The 26,496-nt window shown below is 37.9% G+C and overlaps 1 protein-coding gene across 3 annotated transcripts in view; it reads right to left on the bottom strand.

The window, feature by feature from the left end:
- PDE11A (phosphodiesterase 11A) overlaps positions 1-26,496 on the bottom strand; it is a 126,315-nt gene that overhangs the window by 84,862 nt on the left and 14,957 nt on the right. For 2 of the 3 annotated variants that reach the window (XM_054174135.1, XM_054174149.1), the window contains exons 2-3: positions 25,452-25,610; positions 24,058-24,084 (exon numbers count right to left, since the gene is read on the bottom strand). In XM_054174135.1, the coding sequence (XP_054030110.1) occupies positions 24,058-24,084; positions 25,452-25,610 (186 nt within the window). The remainder of the gene's footprint in view (positions 1-24,057; positions 24,085-25,451; positions 25,611-26,496) is intronic. The other variant, XM_009906662.2, reaches the window with a different exon arrangement.

Genomic DNA, 26,496 nt, shown 5'->3' with positions numbered 1-26,496 from the left:
TTAATGTGGATTTATGTGGTTGTAATTTACAGACTTTTCTTGCCTTAAAAAATGCAGAAAATGCCTCAAGGGCATTTTAATCAGCTCTGGCTGTATCAGTTTCAGAGAAGGCAAACTGACATTAAAGTTTATTTTACCCTTTCCAGGCAGAAGCCAGTCAGAAGCAGCTGAGCATAAATATTTACAGAATTTCTGTGGAACCATATAATTTGTAAAACAGCCTGATTGTTTGATATTCCCTTCTTTCTCTGTTATATATCTATCAGAATGTCCATATCTCACACTTTACTGTTTAATCCATGCATAACAATGTGCCAATAAAAATCAGAATGGAAATGATCATCTCTGCACAGACACTGAATCCTACTCCAAATTTCAATGATAGCAAATAAGAAAAATACATGGAAGTCTTTGGCAAGACTGAACACACAAGTTTAGAGAAAGTATTCTAAAGTACTTCAATTTTATATCTTTACTTCACTGCAAAAATAGGAAAATAACAAATTTGGAGGAAAAATGATTGTCCAGCAAATAGCAAAATGTGCAACTGATGGAGATAAACAATAATTCAATCTACTATACTGAAAATGAACGCAAATGTGTTTTTAAATGAAAAAGAAACTGCATACTGCTGTACTCAATCTTGCCTTAAAGAAAACCCCAAAACTTTAATCCTTTTTGAATTCAGTTTTGCCCAGAATCCTCACTAGACATCAGTAAGACAGAATCAGAGTATGGATGCCAGCGACAAGTTTCAGGAGTCAGGTATCTCCTTTCAGCTTAAGTCAAGCCTTGGAAGGATAAACTTTGCCAGTTAGAAGTCAGTCAGGCATATTCTTGAACCAAATGCTCTTAAAAAAAAATTTCCCTATAATTCTCCCAAAAGCAGCACCTCACCATAAATCCTACTTTGTAACTTGATGATTTCTTCCTCACAGCCTCCATTAACTATGCAATAAGGGAGGTCAATATCATTAATAATTTCCAGTTTCAGCTCATGATATTTAAAAAATAAAATCAAGTAATAATTTGTATATTTCCCCAAGTCCTTAGAACTTGCAAATACATGTTTTAAAACAAATAGAATGCAGCTTTGACACACAATTCTTTTTTGTGTGTATATGTGGGAGATGTTAATCTATTCAGGTAAAATTGTGGTAATTCACTTAAGACAGTGAATTAGTGTCTTCCAAAATGGCCTTTTGATCATGACTGATCAACTAAGCACCAGGAAAAATACTGTGTTCCATATTACAGCACCTTTGAGTTTTAGAACTGGGTGAGCTACAGCAGCTTAACTTCAAAAATTGGTGTGTTTTTTTTCTTTACTGTGCTGTAGACTTCAAGGGGCTGATGAAAGTGTGTGGGCTGGTTTGGATGTGAGCCATGCTTTTTTCCACACATCATTGTGTCTCCTGCACTAATGAGTCACACCTGCACATGCTGCTATCTGATTTCTAGGCAAAGTTATTTATAAACTGGAACTGCAGGGCCAAATCCTGGTAGTACAACTGTACAGATCATGATTTATCTAAAGCACTTGTCTGTGAAGCCCAGACAATTTGGGGATACTGAATTCACTCTCAGGTGCCACGAAAGCTGGCTGTAGCTTCTGCCCTGATAAAATTCACATTGCAATTTTATTTTGCAGACTGATGTGGTAAAGCACTACTTTTCACCTGGCTCTGAGAGAAACACAATCACAAACCTCTGAGGTCCCCTGACCACAGAAAAACATCCTATCTTCTATCACAGCAGGTACAGGAATGACTTGCCATATGGGCTGTTTGTCCCTGGATATTGCATGTTGCAGACCATTGGAGACAAAGGTGTTCAAGTAAAAATACTGTTACCCCAAGATTATGACTACAGTCTTGCCTGAAGTCTCTCAGTTACTGGTCCAGAGAAGCATTCAAGCCTTCATACTACAGTCTCTGCTTTCAGACACCCTTCTCCAGCACTGAGTCCTTCTAGTTAAGACTGCAGAAGCATCAGCATTTGATAGCAATTACGTATCTTCCTTCCACACAGCCATGTGTTTTTACCACAGCTTTAGACAAGGCCATTTGTCTTCCTTTCTTAGGGGGCACAAACAAAACAGCCCAGAACAACTGTCTAAATGACCTCTCTGTGAGAACAGCATTATGATGACCCATGCAATGTTACATCCTCAGAGATATAAATAGTGATCTGTTGCAGCGTAAATTTTCAAAGGCCTTAATCTTATACAGAGTAAACATACACCATCCTGCCCCATAATGCTGAAAACCATACGGTGTTTGGAATCTTGGATTAAAGTGATTGTATCTAAACAAATCTCTAAATGAAAAAACAAAAACAAAAACAACACAACAAACTGTCAAACCAGCCTTATATAGATAATCAGGAATACAGGCAAGCCTGAAACAGTTATTTATACAGATGTGCATTTTGACTACAGCAACACAAGGTTCTTCCAAGCATATACTTAAGTATACTTCATTGTATGCCTCAGAACAAACCCAGTAAATTATTGATATTAATACTGCTGTTGAACTGCAGTGTGGAGAGCAATTGATTTCAGGTACTTGAGTTGTGTTCAGAAATCAATAAGCTACTGTCCTCTTTAGTGTGAATTTACTGATGTTAAGGCCTTACTTCTCCCTACATTATTAACAGCTCAAGTTAGGGCCAAATTATTTTAAACATTTATAAAGCAAATAACAGAACAAAGGTTGCAAGTGGAACTTCAAGTAGCAGCATAACTCATTCAGCTTTAGCTTGTAAAAAAATTTCTGGTTGTAAAACTTAAGGTTATAAAAAACTTCAGTTGTGGCTTAAGCTTTTCTCAGAGCCCCAGAAGCCAACAGAACAGATTCAGGTTGCCTCCCCTCTCCCCTTTTCCCAGGAGGGAAATGCAAATTAGGCAGGAGGGGGAAAAAGAGGTAAAACTACGAAAGAACAGTCTTGGATTGATTTGGAAGTTAAAAAAGTAAGTTTAACAATATATTAAAGGCATTTAAGTAAAAGGAAGGTTACAAAGGTATAAGGAAAAGGGATAAATAGAAATATATACAAAACCAAAGGATTCTCTGGATGTAAGATGGAGTCTCTTTAGAGATGCAGTTCCCTTAGGTGTCTGGAACTGTGTGGAACAGGCCCATCCACATGTGTCCATCCAGCAACAGACCACTGGAAAAGCAAGGGCAGAAGAAAAAGGGTAAAGTAAGCACTTACCCCTCTTAAACAGGACTGTGGACAGGAAGCGGGAGTGGAATAGACTTTGAGCTGGGGACCCCTCACACTGGGAGTGGGATTAGGTCTCTCTGCCCACCTGAGGCTAGTTTTTTTCCAAGCCCACCCCTCCTGGGTTGGGCTTAACTCAGCACAACTTCATGAACTGAGTAAGAATATCTGGTCTTTAATTTACAGAAATAATAAGGAATCATTGTAGAAGCTATTACTCCCTCACAGATATGCAAGAAAAGAACAGTGTTCTTTATTTGAGTAGGATTTGAGTAAGCTTGCTCTACTTTTGTCTCCATAATTTTGGATGCAGTGGTTGTCTGCAAATGAGCAATTTTTCTTTAAACAAGGTAAGGCTGAAAATCAAGGAAGTGCCCTGGGTCACACACTCTTGTTTGCATATCTGCCCACATTGGTTCTCCTTCTACTCTTATTCCTTTTCCATATGAGTTTAAACATCTTCTCAGTACCCAATTTTTTATCTTAATGTCATTTGCCAAACCCCTCTATGTTTTATCTTAATTATCTTTTGATAGGCTTTCAGTCTTGTTGCAGTCCTTACATCCACTCATTTTTCCATCTTTTTTGCTCTGGTTTTTTAATATTGGTCTATTCTCTTCCAAAATTCTTGTTTCCAGCTCCATCTACACTTACTTCTGTAATTTTAATTTAGCCATGGCTTCGCCCAAAATAATCTATCTATCTATCTTTATTTTAATTTGATGTTGTGGGGTTGTTGGGGATTTTTGTTTGGTTGGTTAGTTGTTGTTTTGGGGATTTTGTTTGGTTGGTTTTGCTTTTAAAGTAAGACACTTACTGCCTTCACAGAAGAAAGTCTTCTCTTTGTTCACAGAACTGAAACAGCCCAAGAAAGAATTGGTGAATTCTGCATGGACTTGTCAATCATCTTGAAATACTGCCTTGGTAGGTAAACAGGATTTATTCTTGGTATTTTTTTCATTACAAATTTTTTTACCAGTACCTAAGTGACAGTGGATTTTATGACATTTCTGAGAAAAAAAAAATCTCCAAGTGTATATTGATTTCACTGGAAAAGACCAATAGATGGTGCCAGTACTATCAAATCCAAAGTACAAAAGAGCTCTACGTGCTTATACAAATTGTTGATGCATTTAAAGCAGGAGCTTGCTGTTCCTTTTTCAGTGCAAAGAGATCCTTGATTCTGAAAACAGTTCATTTTTAATTAGCAACTGTAAATCTGATTTCAGATGCTGGAAAAAATCAAAAACAACCCAGTGATAAAAAAACCACACACACCTTATTCAATTTCTCACAGCAGCTGCCCTGACATGGAAACAATTAGTCAATTTTTGCATTGCCATTGACATTCCTTCCTGTTTATCCATCTTTATCCCAGTACAGATTCATGGAAAGTCAAACACTACAACCATACTGATAGGAAAAAGGAGACTCCAGAGCATAGGGGTATTTCTGGCTGTATCTGCTTCATCCACATGGCTAGATGTAGTCTCGCAGGGTCTCAATGGTGGCAGAGCAGTGAAACAGTTGTGCAGGCAGCACAATGAGCCTCATATGCACTACATGGCATATTCCTGCTGGTATGCAACATGCACTGAAAACAAATCTAACCTGAGATCATGTGTGGGATCCTTTATACACCCCAAGACTAGCAGATCACAGTCCCTTGGATGCTCTTAGGGACTGTTCTGAATCACCTGTATGGGTTAGGTTTAATTATCTCCAAATACTGCCTACTGAAGAGGTGCAAAACCAGAGCAATCTGTCCTTTTCTCTTCCTTCCTTACCTTTGCTTAAGGCAAACAGACAACGTGAGTACAAAAACAGTCAGACTCCTCCAAGCCAAGCAAAACAATTAATTGTTTAAAACTTGGTCTTCTAAAACTTGTTCATTTTATTCCTGCAACTCCTTAAAGTCACTGGTATGGCCTGCGTGGACAGGTGTCCTTTTTCCAAAGTCTGCACTCCTGCTTTCATTTTTACTGATTCAGTTTTATATATGTGATGCCCATCTACAAGGGTTGGAAGGATGATCAGGGGAACTATTGGCCCATCAACCTTACTTTGGTTCTAGGGAAGGTTATGGAGCAGAACATCTTGAGTGCCATCACAATCAGGCCCAGTCAACGTGCGTTCATGAAAGGCAAGTCCTGCTTGACTAACCCGATCTCCTTCTATGACAAGGTGACTTCCCTTGATGGATGAGGGGAAGGCTGTGGATGTTGTTGGACTTTACTAAAGCATTTGACACTCTCTGCCACAGCATCCTTCTGGAGAAACTGGATGCTCAGGGCTTGGATGGCTGGATGCTTTGTTGGGTTAAAAACTATCTGGATGGCCAGGTCCAAAGAGTGGTGCTGAGTGGAATTAAATCCATACTGTCCTGGATGAGGTATTAACAAACCAGCTAAATCTGTTTGAGCCACTGTCCTTTCTCCTCCCTCTCTGTTGTAGGGTCCAGATAGAGGTCGAGGAGCCAATAGGCAGGCGCCGTTAAGGCTGCCTGGAGGGGGTGGAAGCTGGACCCCGAGCCTCACATTTCAGAGAGGCAACTGCACATGTCAGAGGCTATGAGAGAAGGTGTGTGCAGTTTTGCTCACCATACAACATTTTGAACTGATTGGCCAGATTTGAATAGCTAATGTGCAATTGGGCTGTTCAGTTTTCAAAAATTGAATTTATAGGGGAAGATTTTGAGAGCCCACATGTTCATTGCTCTTATCTCTCTCTCTCATTTTCTCCCCCCCTCCCCTGCTCGTTAATGGGATTCCAGGCAGCGACGAGTGTTATTGCGACAAGCATCCACTTGCTCCTGTCTTCAGGCCAATTAGCTTCTTTTGTCCTATCAGCATAGTGCCTAGACCTTCACCACAGCAGCATGTCTCCCTCTCTCTCACTTCCTCTAATTTTGGATATGAGTTTTGGATTATTTCTGCTCTTTGGATTACAGCTACAAACTCAGAGCATTGCTACATTCAGCAAAGGTTTTGGTAGGTAACAGCTCAGCAGTTCATGAGTAACTTACGCTAATTTACCTGCTTATTTCTGAGGTTCATAACTTGTTTACCGGTTGGCTAGCTCCATTGTGAACTTGAGGTGGTCTGTCTCACCACCCGAGGCAGCATTGATGATTTTCACGTGTATAAGAAATTTCCAGTTTGTTCCTCCGTATTCCAAATTCTGATTTTTCTCGACTGTTATTCTACTGTTTATTAGCCTCCTGTTGTGTGTAATTAACCTATCATCAACTGGGCAAACGAACCTGAATCAAATTAGCTTGGAAAAATGATTGTAGAAATTTAATAAATCACATTCATATTTTATCATATTTCTGGTTTATCAATTTGATAAAAACTAAATCACATACCCAAGTGATATTCCCCAGGACTCAGTACTGGGCCCAGTTCTCTTTAATATCTTTATCAATAGTGAGGGGATGCAGTGTGCTCTCAGTAAGTTTTCAGACAACACTAAATTGGGCAGCAGTGTTGATTTGTTTGAGGGTAGGGAGGCTTAGCAGAGGCCTGTGGACAGGCTGCACTGATTGGCCAAAGCCAACTGTATGAGATTCAACAAGGCCAAACACTGGGTTCTGCACCTGGGTCACAACAACCCGATGCAGTGCTACAGGCTTAAGTAAGAATGGCTGGAAAGTTGCATGGCAAAAAAGACCTGAGGGTCCTTGAACTGAATTCAGCAATTCACTTTTCCTCATGCAAGCTGCACTTAAGCTGCTTTAAATGTGACCGTCTCACTCAGTATATAATCAGCATACAATTATTTTTGCTGTTATTAATGGAAGAGAAGATTAGTTCCAGTGGTCAAGACACAAAAATATAAAAAGAGTTGTGGTTTCTTTCTCAGCTCTACCACTGATCTGGAGTGTTATTGCAAACCACTGCTTCTCAGTGAAGACCACTGAAGATTTCAGAGTACTATGAAAGTACTGTAAGGGTACAGAAAATAAAATATTTTGTTTTCCCAAACAATGTTTACTGAAAACCAGATATTTTTTTCATTTTGTTCCATAATGAAAGTTTAAGTTCTTCTGAGATAAAGTTGTCCATAACGATGATGCATGTTTTCGCATTACCCCAAGCAGCTCTTTTCTCCTACAGTGGTTCTGCAGTCAGGAAAACCCAAGGCACCAGACAAGCATTCCTTGTTTTCTGTGCTAGTTACCACTGTGGATCACAGCCTTTGGCTTCATAAGTGCCAGACCTCCTTGTGTTTCAGCTGAAAAGGAGCATTAACATTTCCCTTCTCTGGGACTCTGAGTAGCAAAGGCACTGTTCTTAGGTTCTTCCTGAGAGAAGATGTCTTCATAAAGACATACTATGTTCAGATAATACCATTTGATAAATAAAGTGCCATAAAGTCGAAGGAAACTGAAACCATGAGTCTTCATGCCAGAACTTTGACCAGTGTGGGGACAAGCATACTGAAACCTGGGGCTTCCATAGTCATCCTGCAAGCATATGTATTATGTCATGTCAAACGTTATGCTTTCTACCATAACTAAACATGCTTGACTTAGTACCAACAGCTACACTAGAGCTAGGAACCTATCTGAAATACACAAATAAATACCCATGAAGCTTCATGTTGATTATAAAAATCAATTTTCTGCTGATTGTTCAGCATCCATTTACATTCTTAAAAAAAAAAAAGGCAAGCTAGACTTGCATTTATAAGTAATTCTTATTTATGAGAAAAAAACACTTTGCTTCCCACACACTAGATGAAGGTAGATAATGGGAACAGTATTACATTAACAATACCAGTAGCAAATTGAGACTTCATGATTATTTTGTGTGCTCCATAAGTGCAAGAGAAATGTGAAAGGGCAGAAACCAGTCATTTTATGCTTTTTGGGGTTGTGAAGGCAAAAGTATGGTCATGAATGACTACCACAAACAATTCTGCAATTTATAGAAATGTGTGGACAAACAACTAAAACACATGAGCTGGGACAGGACTTGTTCTGCTGAGGAGAAGGAGCCATTACTAATAATTAAAAAATTAAACACAGGCAGCAGGTCCAGATTTAATATTTGTATTTTGATTGAAGTACTGAGTTTTACATACAGATACCCACTCCTTGTAGACTCAGTTAGCCCATTTGTGACTGCAAATTGGTTTCATCAGAGGGATAAACAGATTAAGAAAATTTTGCTTTAAAGCAATGTTATTTTATATAGAGCATATTAAGTCCCATTATGTTGAAGCAAGCAGAAAATAAGCAGGAAACGTAGCTTTTTTGATTTAAAAGATAGACTTTAGACAAAACTTTTCTTTCAATCTTCCCCAAGGCTCTGCTACTTCTCACTAGTATGTGCCCACAAACCTCTTTGTTATTTCTGCTTACACAGGCACATGCCACCCCTGCTTGGGGCTGTGAGGAAAGCACATTGGTTTGGGGACATCTGCTGACTTGAGCCTTATGGTCCATTAAGGACCCTTCTTGTTTGATGTGGCTCTCAAAACAAGAGCTGCCCAGTGGTTAAAGCTACTGACTTTAAAAAGGTTTAGCCCAACATTTGACAATACCAATACACACATTTATAATGCACTTAATATTCCATTAACCAATGAAAGGAAAAGAACTGTCCTTGTTTTAGATATGAAAAAGAAGAATGTTCTGATTGTCTCTCTGTGTTTTATGGTGTGAATCATCTTGCATAAAAAGTCTCTTGATTTTTAACTGTACTGCAGAACACCACATTCATTTACTCACAGCTGCATCAAAGTCTATAATGTGAGTGTCTGAGAGTTCTTTGGATGTGAGCTGCTGCCTATTCATACTGTTGCTAATACAACTGGCATTGACTCCAATTATTTTTGTTGCCCTGTATAACACAAAATATGATTTGGGTCCTAACTCAATAGTATTAAAAACACAGAGAGAATTAAAACCTTATGTGGAAAACTAATTGCATTTCTCTCAAAGAATAAAATAGTGCTCCCTGAAATTAGAAGTCATAGGAGAAGATGCATATAGGTCAAAAGCAGACATAAACAAGTGACCATTGTGTGCATAAGTGGATAAGAGAGTGGCACAGAGCACAAAGTGGTGTTTGGAGCTCTTACAGACTTCAGAGAAAGCCCAGAGAACCTGCACTAGATTAGACTTGCCGAGTGTGACTGCTCTAATGTTTAGTAAACATTGCAATGACCTCCAGATTACCAAATAATCTTGAAAATTTAAAACAACCCTTTGTTCCCTCTAGCTCCAGGCTGAGCTCATTCCTCAAGAATGTTAGTATGATAATATTTACTTTCACATCCCCTTTTAAAAAGGCAAAATTAATGATAACTTCAATCTTCTTGGAAATTAGTTTACAATACAAGTATATCTTAATTATTCTTCTTGCACTGTTCTGGTCAGCACTATTATTTTCAGAAAGCATTTGTCAGGATGCTAAGTTCAAAAATATTTCAGGGTCAGGTTCTTTGATCTTGAGTTTTAGCAACTTTACTTTTAACATATTCTGTGGGTTTGTTCCCGTATCTCTCAGCCACAGTTATCTGCAGCAGTGGTAACAGTGTAGTAACAAGTTTCAGACACCTGGTAACATTCCATGAAAACTTAAAAAATTCTGTAGGAAGCCTCTTCTCCCTATTATCAGGTGACAGGATGAGACAAAATGGCCTAAAGTTGTGCCATGGGAGGTTTAAATTGGATATTAGGAAAATTTTGTTTACAGAAAGAGTGGTCAGGCATTGGAATAGGTTGCCCAGGGAGGTGGTAAAATCCCTGGAGGGGTGTACACAACACTTTGGAATATGGTTTAATGTGATGCTGGATCTTTAAATTGCATTACTATCTTTAGGTTACTGCATGACAAGGTCAAGTAATGCAAAAAGCAAGGAGAAAATGCCTTTGTATTGCAGAAAAATGTTAGAAATAAAACAGTACTATATCAATAAAAACTAAATTCAAACAGGCACAGAATAGCAAAACAAAGGAGAATTATAAACTATGCTAAAATAAAATTATAAAACAGGTTAATAAATAAGAAACAGTCAAAAAGGATGGATCTGGTGCACTGTGCATCAGATAGATTAAATAAACTTAATGGTTCCCATCTGCAAACAATTTAGTGGAGACATAGGATATTCTACATTCTTGCAGTTACTTCTAGTATTACTGAAAGTGATGACATGCAATGCTATAAGACAAACAGTGCCAGATTGTAATAACCTCCAGTAGCAGCTTTCATTTGTATGAAAGCTAGCAGTCCTTTGAACATGCAAAAATTCTTATAATAACAAAAAGATTTTGTGGAATGACCATTTCTGCTACCAACATCTTCAGTGTCTGAAGAGAAGTGATAGGTGCTGAGCTCTACCAAACAGCCAGGCTATTGAGACTGCTTTCACAAGCACACACATCGGCATGAAGTGTAGGGACAAAACAGAAATTTTCAAAAGGACAGCAACAGGGTAAGAAAAAAGGAACACACTGAGGGATTGCAGGTTTCGAGTACAGTGCAACCTGCCTGTTGCACAAAGGGTAATATAGCTGCTGAAGTGGGAGAAGAAAAGTGAAAAAGATGTAAAATGAGCCGTAAACCAGAAAGCAGAATGACAAAAGTTCTGGGGATGCATTTTTAAAAAATCCCAACCAACAAAACTACAAAAACAAAAGAAAGAACAAACAAACAACTTTTTTTTTTTTTTTAACCACATGGACAGCATTGGGCTCCTCACAGTACTCATGACATGTATTCAGCCACGTGGACCACAACTCGCAGCCAAATGTCTTGCATGACTTTGGTGTGCAATAGATTGACAAAAAAAAAATTTTTTAAAAATAGTTTGAGAAGAATGTATTTCAAATGTATTAAGAGAAAAATAGGCAAAATTCAAAGGAGTTTCTCTCTAATGTTAAAAAAAAAAAATCAGCTTGAAAACATTCATCTTAAACATCTAAAATGTGATGTAGCTATAAATAATCAAAGAATAATCCTGTTGGAAAAATTTCATTTTCAGCATCTAACAAAAGATTGTTCAGTTGCTAATAATTGATGACACTAACAGACCGAAGCTTCAATGTATGTATGTACAGTGGATAACAGTGGGTGAACAGGGCGTTAGCTACTGAGTGCAAGACATTTCTTGGATCGGGTAGCTATAAGGCTATTTTTGTGTAAAGATGCCTGAAGTACAATTAAAGTCTAGCTTTAGGTGTCTGAGTCCTTTTTTGGATCTAATAATCTCTTTATATTCTCATCTTCAGAACACTGAAAAGTGGGAGGCAAGTAAGAGCTGAGGCTACACAAAGCTACAAGAGATGAAATAGTAAAATATTGCTCATAAAGCAAACATGACCCACAGAAATCTCTGAATGCAGTTGTGAACACAACTTGAGTTCTGGCAGTTATGAAGTTTGAATACTTGTCTACATTAAGTCACAGTTATTCACACATGATATCAAAGCCAACCTCATATCATAGCTAAAAGAAAATATAGAGGAAAAAACCCTTGATTTATCTTCCCATGTAAGTACATAGTTTTAGAGAAGTCTTTTTCAGGATTACAGGCAGAAAGGAGAGACCTGAAAACGCTGTTAGAATCAGACGTGCAAGTAAGTTAGGTTTACTGGGACTTCTATGTAATACAACGGGGACGAAAAATTTCCAACACAGCGGTGGTGCAGTGATGCCTTGCATCCACTGGATGGCAGCAGCGTAAACAGGCTGCTCCTACTTGCATAACGCGTGCCTGGGCAGCCCAGAAACGTCAAGCCCGGGTTTGACGTGGAGAGCTGCAAATACTTGCCTAAAGCTGGGCTGCACTGATGTGGAGTAATTGCCCACCAGAAAACTTGGAAGAAGCATGAAGATGGCTAATTTGATTTACATTTAATTAATATTTACAAAACATGCTTCCATTTTTCAGTGCTAAAAAAAGTACTAAAAGTACCAGAGACACTAAGCTAAAGGACAGCCCCAAATTATTTTCGGGAGACACTATTCTAGTTATACACGCTTATTTAATTTTATGTGTTATTATCACAACCAAATAGGAATGCAAGCCACTAGAGGGGGTAAGATCCTCCTCTGGTGGCACATGAGTACTAGTCTCCAAAGGAAGAGTGCAGGATGATTTCTTCATCACTTTTTGTCATGCTCTGAGCATGGGTCTGCTTCAGCTTTACATTCTCATAGCCCTGCCCTTTTTGCCTCCTCTTCTCTTCTTGCTACAAAATCCTGTCTTAGAGATAGGAGTTTCTGCACCCCTACATGTGCTTCTGAATTCTGTTCTACAATTAGCCCACTCTTGGGGGGCGGGGAGGAGTGGTTGTGTGGCAGTAACTGCAAATGAAGATTATTAGGTATCAGTACGCAGCTCTGGTTACTGCAACAGTACAAATCACAAGACCATAGATTTGAGTATTAATGCAGCAGTCTCAATACCATAATAACGGGGATATGGCAACCACACCATTAGCCTTGTCAACAGATACTCCCAGCAGCAGCAGCTGCTACCAGTCAGGCTTCTCTGCTTTAGGAAAAGCAGAATTAAGGTTTGAGTCAAAAAAATAAAATATTGAGAAAAAAGTAAATGCAAAATACTTCCATTAAAAAAAGAAAACCAACACAGTTCTGCTGCTATAACTCTGATATTGCAGAAGATACACAATATTCTGGTTATTGTTCCTGATATTCATTTTCATAATCATATTCACATAGAATCACACTATCTGATTAACTCCATGTCAGAATTACAGCAGCTATCCCAGAAAAGCAGGTTCTGTTTAAAACAGTATCTCATGGATATTTTTAACAGCTGGGTATTTCCAGCTTCAACATTACATTCTACTACAAGCATCAAACATCTAAATTAGCCTTTTTATACAAGCAAAACTAGATCTCAGTATCTGAGTTGACATATCTGTTCTCATAAAATCCACAAAACTGACAGGAGAAGCAAAACAGAAGGCCATGCAAATTAGAATAAATTAAATTAGAATCAATTCAGATTATTCATCTCTAGTTCAGTTTTCATTAAAAGAAATCTACTTGAAGTATTTTGTTCTAATATTCAGGACATACTAGTTTAGTATTGCGTCAGTGAGGAAAATGATCACTGAGTAGTCAGTGGAAGAATTCATTTTATTGATTTACATACATTAAATTCTCTTTATGCATAGAACACAGAGGATTATAAAATAAGTTTCTTGTCATTCTTTTCCACTATTTCTACACTTAAAATGGAGCCTAAGTTTTACAGAATATATAAAAAGCTGCAAGAGCTTGAGAAAAAATAAAAACAAACAAAAAAAAACCCCCACCCAAAACCAACAACCCACACACACCTCTTTATTCTTCCAAATTGAGACATTTATGCAGCAACTTCAAGCCTCAGAAGACTGGTAGCTAAGCACATGAAATACTTAAGCTCATTCCTATAGGATCTTACAGTGGTTTATACCTTTTCCCACACCACTGGAATGACCTCTGCATATGCTAATTTCACACAACCCACTTCAGAAAAACAAAATTCTTTAATTTGTATATGAACTTCTGGGGCTGGCAGCAACCGTTGAGTTTATCACTCAGCAGTCAGATCTTGTCAGGTGTTCATGATATGACACAAAACCAGAGATAAATTCTCCACTTAGCAACAAAATTATAATCTAATCATTACACATTTTTCAAAAACGTCAAATAGAAGCAGTATTTTGTGGCTCTGATTTGTTAGTGAGAAGCTTCTTGCCAGTCTGCTGGTTTAATATTCCTGCAGGCAGACCTGAGCACCATCCACACACCTACTGCTCTGGCAAATTTTGCCAACTTCTTGAGCTTTAGAATTATTTCCTATTCTTTAAGAGACTAAAGATCAGAATTTACCCCTGTGACAGATGTATTTTTCAGGCCACATTTCAGCTCCTGTGCATGTGCATATGCATGTGCATGTCCAGTAGGGTAGCAACAATCTTTCCTAACACTGAGAACTGAAGTTTCTGGACGTACAGGATTAAAGTTTCTGGGCATACAGGATTAAAGGCCCATGACTTTACATCTTGAGTTAAAGGAGAAGCCATGAAACCCTAGGATAGAGCAGGTTATAAACCTTTGTAATTCAAGCAGAGAAGCAAGTATATAGATCCCGCTAACCAAACTGAACAGGTTTTCCTTTCTGTGTGACAGAAAAGTAAAATTCAGATTGTGTTTATGGTAACATGTCTTGGCAAGTTTCCTTCTTTCAAAGCCTCATCTCCTTAACTAGAAAGTAGCTATTCAGAGCTATTCTTCTCTTTAGGACAAGTCTGCAGGGCTGCTCCAGTTCAGACTAAAACACATGGCCCTGCTGTCCTCCAGGACATCCTGCTGACATCTCACTGCACAGAAGCTAGGACATCTTCACCTCTTGGATCTCCACAAACCTGTCACCACTCAGCACTTGTTTCCTCATACTTGAGACCACACAACACCACCCTACACACATGGCCCTGTCCATTAGAGCTCCAGGACATTTCACTCACCTCCCAGTTTAAAAGCAAGCCACACCACTGGAGGGCTATTATCATGTCAAAGAGCTATTATTATTGAATTTGCTTTGTTATCATGACACCAGCACTACAAAGTTCTTTAGAAGTTGTTATATAGCAAGAGCCTTTAAAAAAAAAAAAAAAGTCAACCAACAAAACAAATCAACCAAACAAAACCGAACAAAAATGCAAAAGAGAAAACCAGAATATTTGGGTTTATCCTTTCTACCACACAGATAGCAAATTGCCAGCAAATTAATTCTGTTTCTTTATTTGTTTCACTAAAAATGTATATAAAAGGTTCCCTACAGAGTGAATTGACAATTAAAGTGCTTACTCACAGCTTTCACAAAGCACTGTAAAATGAAGTGTTCTTCTGGGTGTCCCTATGTGTATCACCATGCTGCTCGCAGGAAATACGTTTCTAAACACCATTTGCTTGATCTCTGAAGTTGCCTGCATACATGAAGGGCACTGCATACATAATTCCATTGCTAAAATCTCTGACCACCACTCTTGATTAAGAACAATGTAGTTCAGTTATCTCTAATGGCTCCAAAAACATTCAAACTAAAAAAAAAAATATAAAAATCATCATAATATGATTGTTTTAGCAGCTAGGCAAGAGATGTGGAATTATGATCATTAGTTTGTTAAACTACTTTAGCTTTTATAATTCTAGTCAGCTCTACCCTGGAAGATGTAATCTTGCTGCACAGTAATTGTTAATCTTGTTGGCTAACTTACTGGTGACCTGAAATGTTTTTCATGTTTGTTGCAAGTTTCTTGTTCAGTGGGGTTTTTTAAAGTAAAACCACAACAGTTTCCAACACCCACACTTGATTCAGGGAGCTCTGGAATCTTTCATAAGAACAGTAACAGTTTTTGCTACATTTAATAATTAGCAAAGCAGACTAGCTAGGTTAGATGATGATTAAAAAAAAAACACACATTTTTCTACTGTTCTGATAATACAGTGACATCAAGATGCCCACAAGCATTGAGGACCTGCCCTGGCTTTCAGAACCAGTTCTGGACATACCTGACAGGTAGTTTTCAAACACCAAGTGCAGTTCCTGTTTTTTTCAGACTACGGTGTACCAAAGAAGTTTCTAATGCTTTTTACTTCTCCAAACATTGAAAATATCGATTGTTACCACAGACTGGAGAGCCTGGCTAGGGCTCTGAGGACCAGGCACCTGTCTCACCAAAGCAGATAGCTGACTGCAAAAAATACTGTTGCATCAGGTGGAAACTTCACAGCTTTTAGAGGCAGAAGATTTTTAGGGCAAACAATTGCCATGAAAATGAACAGGGAATGACTCTTCATTGGGTTCACTAAAAGCAAAACAAGGAGGAGTAACATGAAATTAACTGAAGTCATGTGACAGTTCTTCACACAATGTACAAGATGTTATGAAAGCTAGAAGCTTGTCTTGCTTCATGAAATGCCTGAATAAATTTGAAAGAGGAAAATCCCTGGGGTGGAATTAAATACAAAGATACCACACCTGGCCCTGAGCTACAAATCACAGGAAACTGGCAGAGTACATGAGAGAAAAATCATCCTGTGCTGGCCTCATCCCAGACATTTGCTTTCAGCAGCTGACAGAGAAAGGTCACTAGGTTAGATGGTCCTTTCATCTGAGATGGCCAATCTTTTCTTACGTTCCTATGAAAGAAGACGACTTGCGGCCACAGATTCAAGCAGCCATTTCCCCAGATAAGGGGGAACACTCCTAGCAAGGAATTACAGCTACATTGCTGCTTATATACTCAAACTTCTAGGATGCAGGCGAGAACTTCTCAGGATTGCAATTGCAAACATTGCTCCAAGAAGAACTAAGTTCCTTCTAACGTACAGCCAGCAATTCACCAATTATAAACCAGTAACACCTTTGCAAACCAACCAAGGACAGCTGGGTGGCACAATTTTAATGGAGCTGAATATTACATGTAAAGCTGGGAGTATTAAAGAAGCAACTGGAACTGTGTTTTGTGAAATTGTTTTGATGTTTTCTAATCAGATCTCTCCAAATCACAGCTGCTGCATGCAAAGGAAGCATTCAATAGAGCATCAAAAATCTCAGGCTGAACTCAACAAGAGGAAAAATAATTTCCTTATTATAAAGCAAGAACACTTAAAATGAGAAGTCTGATAGTACATATGGAACCATCTAATGCCATTTTTAGGATTCTGTTTCAGAAGCGAGATCACCGTAAGCTGATTTGCCCAAGGGTGTACTGTGAGTCAGTGCTATGATGACAATACTGTTTTAATTACAGTTTCTTATGAAGCCTATAAAAACATTCGGAGGGTCAGAGGTTGACTTAATTTTTAGCAAAATTATTTGCTAAGCATTTTTCAATATCTCATCATGTAATCTATATCTACAGATAGGCTCAGTATCACTATTCCAGTGGGAAATACTTTTTGATGGCAGGAACAACAAACATTTCATTCTGCTTCAGGAAAGATACGCAATTCGAAGGAGATGTGAAATGTTATTTTCTGAAAGTATTTGAAGCTATGGAAAACCGAACAGACTGACAAAAGTACAGAAAACATTTCACTAGGGACAAAGTCCTTCTATCCAGCCCACAGGGCACATCTCCAGTAACTGTCAGCAATGGAGGCTTCACCAGCTGCACACCAGAAAGATTTCCTTTTACAGGCTTCCATAAAAAGGCCCTAGTGCAGGTTTCACTTGAAGCAAACAAGATTTTTATAATGAGAATCATTTGATCAAAATAATTTAGTTGGCTTAAGGGAGCTTTGCCAAGAAAAGGAACAGAGATGAAGGTAAATCTTTATTCTTTAGGTAATAAAATAACATGGTTTTCTCCAGAAAATAGTCTAGTCAATTCTAGTCAATTCCTTATTCAGACAGTACCTAAGAGTTATACCATAACACAAATACACATCATAGCCCTCAGATTATTTTGTGGAAGGCTTTCCTTCTGCTGATAAATGAACGGAATCACTCTAGTCCTCCTGAATCCTTCTGTTACTGTTGTTCTGCTATTCCAAGCATTTAAGTGAAAATTTGATTAATATAGTATCAATAAAAATTATAAAAGTAATATTAACATCACAGTTTCTAGCTATTGAAGTGTCTGAAGAATACCATCAGAACTGCAGAGTTTCTGGCTTTTGGGCTTTCTGTTGAAAATTCTACACTAATCTGCTTCTCACTGAAGAAAATAGTATGGCTGCGTAAAGGTACCCCTGCATTTTACTGCATTATCAGTCTTCCTGTGAAGTCTTTTCAGGTATTTGACCCTTACAGATCTGGACTCCTTTCTCCTGGCCTGCTGTAACCCATTGTGCATACCAGTGGAAGGGGAAAGCAGAGCACAACTTCTAGGGCTATTTTTATGCTTTTGAATTTGCATGAAGTCTCTTAGTAAGACTTGGACCCAAAGTATTACTGAATGTTTCATAATGTGTCTAATGGATCATTTCTCCTCATAACTCCTCTGGAGTTTTGTCAAACAGGGACACAGTTAATAAAAATCATTGCAAATATCATTTTTGATGATGTGACTGAACTAAGCGTGAAGGAAAGCTGCAACATGTTTGCAAAAGCTGCATTACAAACAAATACTTAATGCTCTCACATCCAAAGAAAAGGGCTCTCATTTCCTAGGAAATCACTCAGGCTGCTTCCACAAACTGCCAAACAGAAGAGTGAAAATAAAGCTCAATAACTGAGGCTGTAAAGCACTGCCTATTACCATCAGTCTGTTGAAGGCTCAAGGCACAGCATGTCTGAATTTTAGACAATGACAACATCTTAAGTCCTTACACAGTTGTGGAGGCCTTCTTACAATGCTACCTTGGTGATCCTCTAACCCACATGAAATAGTTGATCCAAGAGACAAAAAGATCATCTAATGCCTCTTCTGGGTGGATTTAATGCAGTCTAAGCATAACTTTGGGCACATAAAGCAGCAGCTCCCGTATTGTGATTAGATTCTAGAACTTAAGAGAGATAAGCCTAACATGGGAAGAAATGTAGACAGGGTCTTTCTGTGTATCAATCTGGTTATTTTGACCACCAGCATTAAACAAATATTATGGAAGATATATTCTGCCTCATGGCTCTTTGTATGGCTCAGCTTCCAGGACTGAGTACCATTTCTAACTCTGATCACCTTTTTCAAGCTGTGGTAATTTCAGACTCTAGGCAGCTGACAAAGTATCTCCTAGAGTTAAGTGTAACCTGAGGGACACTGACCTTTCTTGTGTTGTGGGGGTGAGGCATAACAACCTCTAACGGTTTTCTGACTTTTCAATTAATGTTCACAAAAGGAATTAAGCAGTCATCTTTTACATCTAGTGAACTGATAGAGCACAGTCTGCCACAGAAATCATGCTCAGCCTATCAAAGCCCATTTGCATCTAGGAACGATACAGAAGCTGAAATTGGTCCTTAACTGATTTCTTTATAGTGCTCTGACCCAGATGAATTTAAGCCTTATAAAATAGACATACAGATCTGCATTTAATGAAATGCTCCTGTGGTAGAAATGAACAGAAGTTTAAAAGCCCATGAAGTCAGCAGGAATTCTTTCACTTAGTTTATTGAGCTTTGAGTCAGATACCACAGACATTAGCCAAATGACAGCCTAGGTTTACAGACAAGAGCTCTTATTTGCTCACATCTCGCCATATTATTTATTTAAGAAGATACAAACATAGGAAATACGGGAAGAGACAACAGGTTCAGATTCCTGCTGACAATTGTAGGAAGAATCCAGATACCTTCCTCACTCCGACTGTCACACGAGAAAAACAAAGCCCCAATCCCCACAAAAAAGACCAACCAAAAAAAAAACCCGCCACCAAACAAAAGAAAAAAAACCCAACCAACCAACAAAACCCAAAGAAAAATTCCCCCTAAACCCAAACCAACAAACAACAAAAAACCCAAACCAAACCACCCCCCCCAAAAAAAAACCCAACACAGACACTGCCCCCCAAACATTACATTATTCCCTGAACTGTTCTAAAGAGAAACACTTCCTGATGCCAACCCTGACAATGTGTTTACTTTATGATACCACCTAGAAGCCTCAAACAGGTATTAAAGATTTGTTAATACAAATCAAACACACAGAGCCACCTGGTAGCCCTTGAACCTAGGAAAATACACATTTATTTTAAAAAAAAAAATAGTTCACTGAAATGTCACTGTAGGACACAGATGTGCTTTCATACCTCAGAGATAAAGATGTCTGATTCAAATATCGACTGTCAATTTCAAAACAATGGTTTTGATACAGGTGTTTTTGTTATGTTTCAAGCACATTTATAGTATTCTGTAATTACAAAGAGATCTAAACTTGTAGCTTGAGTTGGAAGCATGATTGAATGTAAGGAAGACTGAAAGAAGTCCATTCAAAGGTTTGTCACTGCAGTCATTTGGTGCTGTTAGTTGCAAACCAGTGGTGTGAAGCTGCCTGATAAAGCCACTATTATGGTGACAAATTATTTCAAACTCCCCCAGCAAGACTTTAGTTACTGTGATTTATTTTCATTTAGATTTGTGTAGCAAGTACTTTTCGAGAACTGTGCATAATAGACCATTAGAGTTTTGCCAGATAGTTGTAGCGCTTCAACACCTTCATCCTTCAAATGTCTTTGTTATTTTCTGCCTTCTTTCAGTGAATTTCTCTTGCATTGGAATTTAAGTGACATACAGACCACATGATACCTTTGAGAATTACGCCAATTTTAAAGAAGCTTTTGGAGTCTCAATGTTATGCAAATTTTCAGATTACCAAGGAGGAGGAGCAGGAGATCATCACATGCTGCAATATGTGTGAAATACAGAAAAATTATTTACCTAATTTGTTTCCCATGTTTCTTTCTAGAGGATCCATCAAAATAATTTTCAGGTGACTTGTTTGGTAAATTCCACACATTCGCAGACCTAGGGCCATCATTCTCATAACAATGATGCTTGCCTGTTATGGATCACTCCTTTCCATAGTAGTTTTATTTACAGTTGAATCCTTCCCTAATATAAAGAAACTATCCTGAATTTGAAATTACTACCTGCCATTGTGACCCTCAGCCCCTCATGCAGAAACTCATAGAAAACAAATTAGAAGGTATAGCAAAATCCCTCCAAATCATTAAGCATTATGGTAGACCCAGCAAAGAACATATTTAAGCCTTAACTAACAGGGACCAAGAAGAGTACATTAAATTGGGCAACTTAGAATCACAGAGCTGCTATTAGAAATGCAAGAATATTGGAACATGAGAGAACCATATTGTTAATAAAACTATCCACAGAGTAGAGACAACCAAATCCAGTTCTTTCCCCCTTCCAGAAGGGCTCTTAGGACAGTCAAACTACTGCTTTTCAGTCAGACAAGCAGGATTTAATTCAAGCTGGCTGCCCTGGATCATTTCCCTGCAGTCAATTCACTTGTTTCAGTCTAGGAGGACATCAGAGCCAGAGAGAACCAGGATGCCAATTTAAGTGACAGCAGAGCTGCTGCTGCTGTTTATAAGCCACTCTGATGGAAGGTTAGATTTGCTTTGGCACTGCATCTCAGAAGACTATAAAGGGCATAGGATAATCTAAACTACAGACTGTCAATCTCTTCAGCTGAGTTTCTCACCAGTCCTGGAAAAAGTATGACTCACCAGCAACCAGTACAAATCCATAAAGGAATCTTAAGGACAGCACTGGGAGTGCATGCAGGGTGCACAGTTGTTTTCAAAGGTTTGGGGTTTTAATCTTCCTACCCTGTGTCTATGCAAATGAACTGGCATCTTCATTTGTAAAATATATATAAACATATATCACCAGGCTGTTTTTTTCAACTGGGTACCAATTACATAGCAATGCAATAGTGATGGCTGCTATACAAAAGCTATAAGGTGTTCTACTATTATTTGTATCAAAGTGGAAATCTCTGAAATTAATTTAATTTTGATTGAGCCATTGATGTTTGGGACACAGAACACATTGTGAAACAGAACATTTTTTGTCATGCCAGTCTGTCAAGTCTAGTTCTGCACTTAAAACAATGAATTGGCTGGAACATCTCTTACACCAAAAGGAGAAAAGCAACTTGGCAGTAGGAAACAACCATTACATGTGGAAATTCACTTAGATGCAGTATTAGTGCTGTGTTGTTAGAGAGTATATGGTCAGAGATACAAAGGCAATACCTGAAAATTTGCCATGAGAAACAAAACTAGAAAAACTTTGACATTTAATATCCCATTTTACATATTGCAAAATATAAACTTGGTTACAGATTGGGAGTATTAAAAGCTTCTCAAATCCTAAATATTTTATTTGCTCTTAACTTCCTGAAAATAACAAAAAGTATATAAAAATGATGCTAGCCTTGACTTAATTGTAATTGAAAACATAATTCTTTGTTTTCTCTTGACTCAAGACAGTAGTGTCCCTAAGTGACATGTCATTATATAATATAATCTTGTAGCAAAAAAAACCCAACAAACCAAACAAACAGACAAAAAAAACACCAGAAAAAGAATGGCAAAACAACATATTATTTTAATTGTTTTGCACAACACTAGGAGAGGATAGACACTTGCAAACAAGAGTGAGACTAAACAGTACTGACGTATCTTCAAGAGGGCTGCAGGGAGGAGGAGGAGAATTGTTTTACATTTCAATTTTCTAACTATTGTGAAGCTGCTAATTATCAGAAATTATATCAACATAAAGCTCAATTACATCTTCTGCCAGCTACTCATCAGGCTTTTCTGCACAAAGTTCTCACTTGCCCCCTTTCCTCACAACTACTTTTGCTGATATTACAATAAAAATAAAACAACCAAACAACAAAAAACCTTTTTTGCTAATCCTACAAGATCTTTTCCTGATGTGTGTGTTTCCTTGCTTCCCAGAGGTATGTCACACTTTCTAGGTTATCAGTGAGTTAAGAAACTTAAAAGTACAAATTTGGAAATAATAGCACCTGGACTGCCAGTCCTCATTAATTCTAAGATCTGTTAAAAGGCATAATAATGGTTATGTTCTCATTTATTTTTCCATAAACTCTAGTTGTCAGAACCCTCTTAATATATCCTTGAAGAGCTCTAAACTACAGGCTTATAGCAGTCAAACAACTAGTAAAAATAAGATAAAGATGGCAATTAAGGCATAGACAACTTGCTGATTTTAGATATTTAGCAGTCACTGAGTGGAAACAAATGCCACAGCCTCAGTACTAACATCAAATATTTACATTAATATGTTTATGTAATAAACAATTCACATAGACACAGTTGTTTTGGTAGTTGAATGTATGATAATCAAAGATGGTATCCACGATAAAAGTTACCTTTTTAACAAAATTCCCTTTTCACAGGCAGAGAGTGCTATTAAAAAGTGCAGGAAAAAAGCCTGTTCGGTGAAGGTCTCATTTTGTTTAATTTGCGTTTGGCTACCCTTTGTAGCACAAACTGCCAGATTTGTATTGTATGCTAATAAATCAGTATTCAACATCCAAGATTTTCAAGAATCAGAAGTAGTTCAGAAAAAAAGATTTCAACAGAAAAGTTGTCTTTAATGCAGTGCTAGAACAGGTAATATTGCCACAGATAGGACTGACTTTCCTCCTTTCTACTCAGGACATGTTTAGAAGAAAACATCTAACCAAAAAAATATGCCAGATACACATACACTCTGCAATGAGTACTGTAATTAGTTTTTCATTTTTTGTTAAATCACTAATAGTGTTGGTGTGAAGAGTAACAACGTTTAGTTGACATTTTAAAGAATTTTATTTAAAGCTCGCTTTACAGTACTGCGTGCAATTGAGCAGCCAAGTCATCTGTATTGTCAGTCTGTCAAGTCATAAACTTTCTTATTGATAGTGTAATTTATCCTCCACTGCTTTTACTTTTTGAATGTATTTTAAAGAAGTCTATACTCCAAGTATGTCTTGTCTTTCTACTTGGATCCAAATTGTTAGGTTTTAATGAAAATTGAAGCTTGAAACTTAACGAGAAGTTAACAAGCAGCTCAAGAGCACATTAGGTTAGAGTAAAATGTTGAAACAGATTCAGGAAAAACACCAAAAGCAAACAGTGGTACACAGCAACCTGGCTCTTCACATGTAAATAGGTATCAATAAAGGTAACTGCTGGAACACCTCAACCTAATAGCAAAACTGCTATGCTAAATAATCTAATACAAAGAAATATTTGCTCATAACTGTTTCTGCAACACTTCTGATAACTCATATAAAATAATCAGTGATCCTTTTTATTCTCCCTCAACTTTAATGCATCCACTTACTAATATTTCACTTGGCAAAGATTTTCCTACCTGGACTGCAGAAGGTTCCTTCACATACTGAAATTTCAAAAAAAGCAATCAATTTTGAATTATTCTCATATCAATGAAAAGCAGGGTATTATTCTACTAAGAGACACTATTCATACAACAACTCATATTGCTATTCTCATCTAACAATTGTTTCAAACTATGAAATGGTTATGAATAATGGTCTAAAAATACTGCTGTAAGTATACCACAAAAATAACAATGTAATAGCAACTTCAAGAAGTATTCCAAGGGAAAAAAACATTTACTATGGTTTCTGTGGAAGACATGTTTGATTTCTGTAATATTTCACAACCTTTATAAACCACTGTTAATTTAACTTTACAAGGGACTTCAACATGTCAAGCTACCTTGGTTCCTAAAACAATGTCCATATATTTAGATGAACCAATGTGCCAGGTTTTTCCCTCTGCAACAGGCAGTACGTAACATCTTTCTGTTGTGGCACAGACATGTCAACCAGGTATGTGATACACAAACAATGGGTCTGCATTAAATATTAACTGCCTTTGAATCAACATAAAGAGCTTTCAAGGGTCAAAGTCTGCCTCCAACTAGACTTCCACAAAAATTAGATTCAATACTATTTTAACACACAGAAAGATACTCCCATATTGCATTCTTGAAGAAAGTTCCACTTCTCTCTCCTGAGCAAGCAGAGTTGCTGTTCTGGGAGCCTGCTGCCCTCTCTCTTCCCCAGTCATCTTTTGGCTTCTTGTGCATTTTCCCTTCATGGTCCGCTACATGTGCCTGCCTTTAACAGCATCAATTCCTATTTTCTGCACTTTCTTGAATTCAAGTTCCCTCCTTGTGACTCTGTCTGTTCTCCTGACTTCTGAGCTCACTTTACTCTCCAAATTTCACTAGATATACAAAACTAGTGTCCCCTATACAAAACTAGTGTCCCCTTCCTGCCCTCTTTGTCCTTTCATGGGTATTTACAAGTCTTCTGTATTTCAGAATAGCAAAAGTTGCATATGCATAATCTCTTCTAAAATAAAGATTTTTTTCACATCTGCTACAGGCATTTATTCCATGGAGAGCACTGAAAGAAGATGGCAATTTTTAAACTCAGCAAGCTTAAAAGTGTCTTGGGAATAGTTTTTCCCCCATGAACTTATTCTTAAAGGTAAATTTTCAAAAACAAAAATATTTTTATTAAGATCTACTGTGTGAAGAAAGTGTAAATAAGATTTAGAGACCATTAAGTTGAAGTTTCAGCCACAAGATCTAACACATTTGCAGAACAGATAGCACTTCTTGAAAACTATCACAAACTCAAGTGCTGTGCCATGTATCTGGATTAAGTATTTTCAGAAAAGTCTACTGAGTTACAAAAGAAATTGTAAAAAATACAAAAGCAAAGGCAATCTTACTTTTTCATCATCATCAGAAAAAGGGGCACCTCCAGGAGTCTTATTTATTGCTTGGGCAACGCCAATAATCTCTCCATCGCTGTTTCTTATGGGCATGCACAAGAGTGACTTTGTCTTATATCCAGTCAGTTTGTCAATCTCATCATTAAAGCGGCGATCCTTCAAAAGAAAATAAGGAAGCATTAACAGGCATGCCATGTATCTAAGCTTTCTTCAGGCAAAGCATTTTATCAATGTCTTATATAGTATTTTCAGTAGCATTCTGTTTTTGCTTCTCTGTTACCAGTCCATTATTAGCTGGTTTTCCACAGTGAAGATACTAAGAAAAATACTTTTCTTGGAGGATCAGTACAAGGTTTACTATTGCATAGTTTTATTCGCTGAAGTCCCACATTTATACCTCACTTAGAAAAATTATCTAAAGGATCACTATCAAAGCAGCTACCAGGAGGAAATGGAAAACGAAGACAAACTTATGAGAAATGTAAATACAAGAGGAGAAAAAAATATGTTGAAGAAACAGCATAACACTTTGGACCTTGACAAAGCACGAGCTTCTTACACACACCATAATTGTGCCTTATTTGATGGCTCTGGAACCATTTGTAAGCAGAAGGTCTTCCACAGCTCTGTGACAACAACATAGGCCTCCACATTGGGCATAGACAGTCAGAGCCACCTTGCCCATGGCTTTCACAGATTTCAACACAGATAGGAAATTATCAGCGGATAAAAGCTGTGGTATGCCCACAGGCAGTTTTCAGTTTTGTCAACCTTAACCAGTCCTGCTTGCTTCACTATCTTGCTATATTGCTGCCAATAAACATTCCTACTAGAGAAGCTGTGGGTAACCACATGGCCCTTGCAGGTACTGTTGAGGATCTTGAGCTCCTCTGAGCACACGCTATAGCTCCCTCAAAGCACACCCTAATGAAAGCTGTTTGCAGTTCACCAGACAGCGTACTTTCATTGTGTGCGTGTGTGAGGCATTTAGCTGCTGGGGTTGTGCAAAAGGATAAAAAACAGCAAGGATTGCTGTGCCACC

The sequence above is a fragment of the Dryobates pubescens genome, chromosome 2 (genome assembly GCF_014839835.1).
Source record: "Dryobates pubescens isolate bDryPub1 chromosome 2, bDryPub1.pri, whole genome shotgun sequence".
NCBI lineage: Eukaryota > Metazoa > Chordata > Aves > Piciformes > Picidae > Dryobates > Dryobates pubescens.
This window is presented reverse-complemented; position numbering and strand designations above follow the sequence as displayed.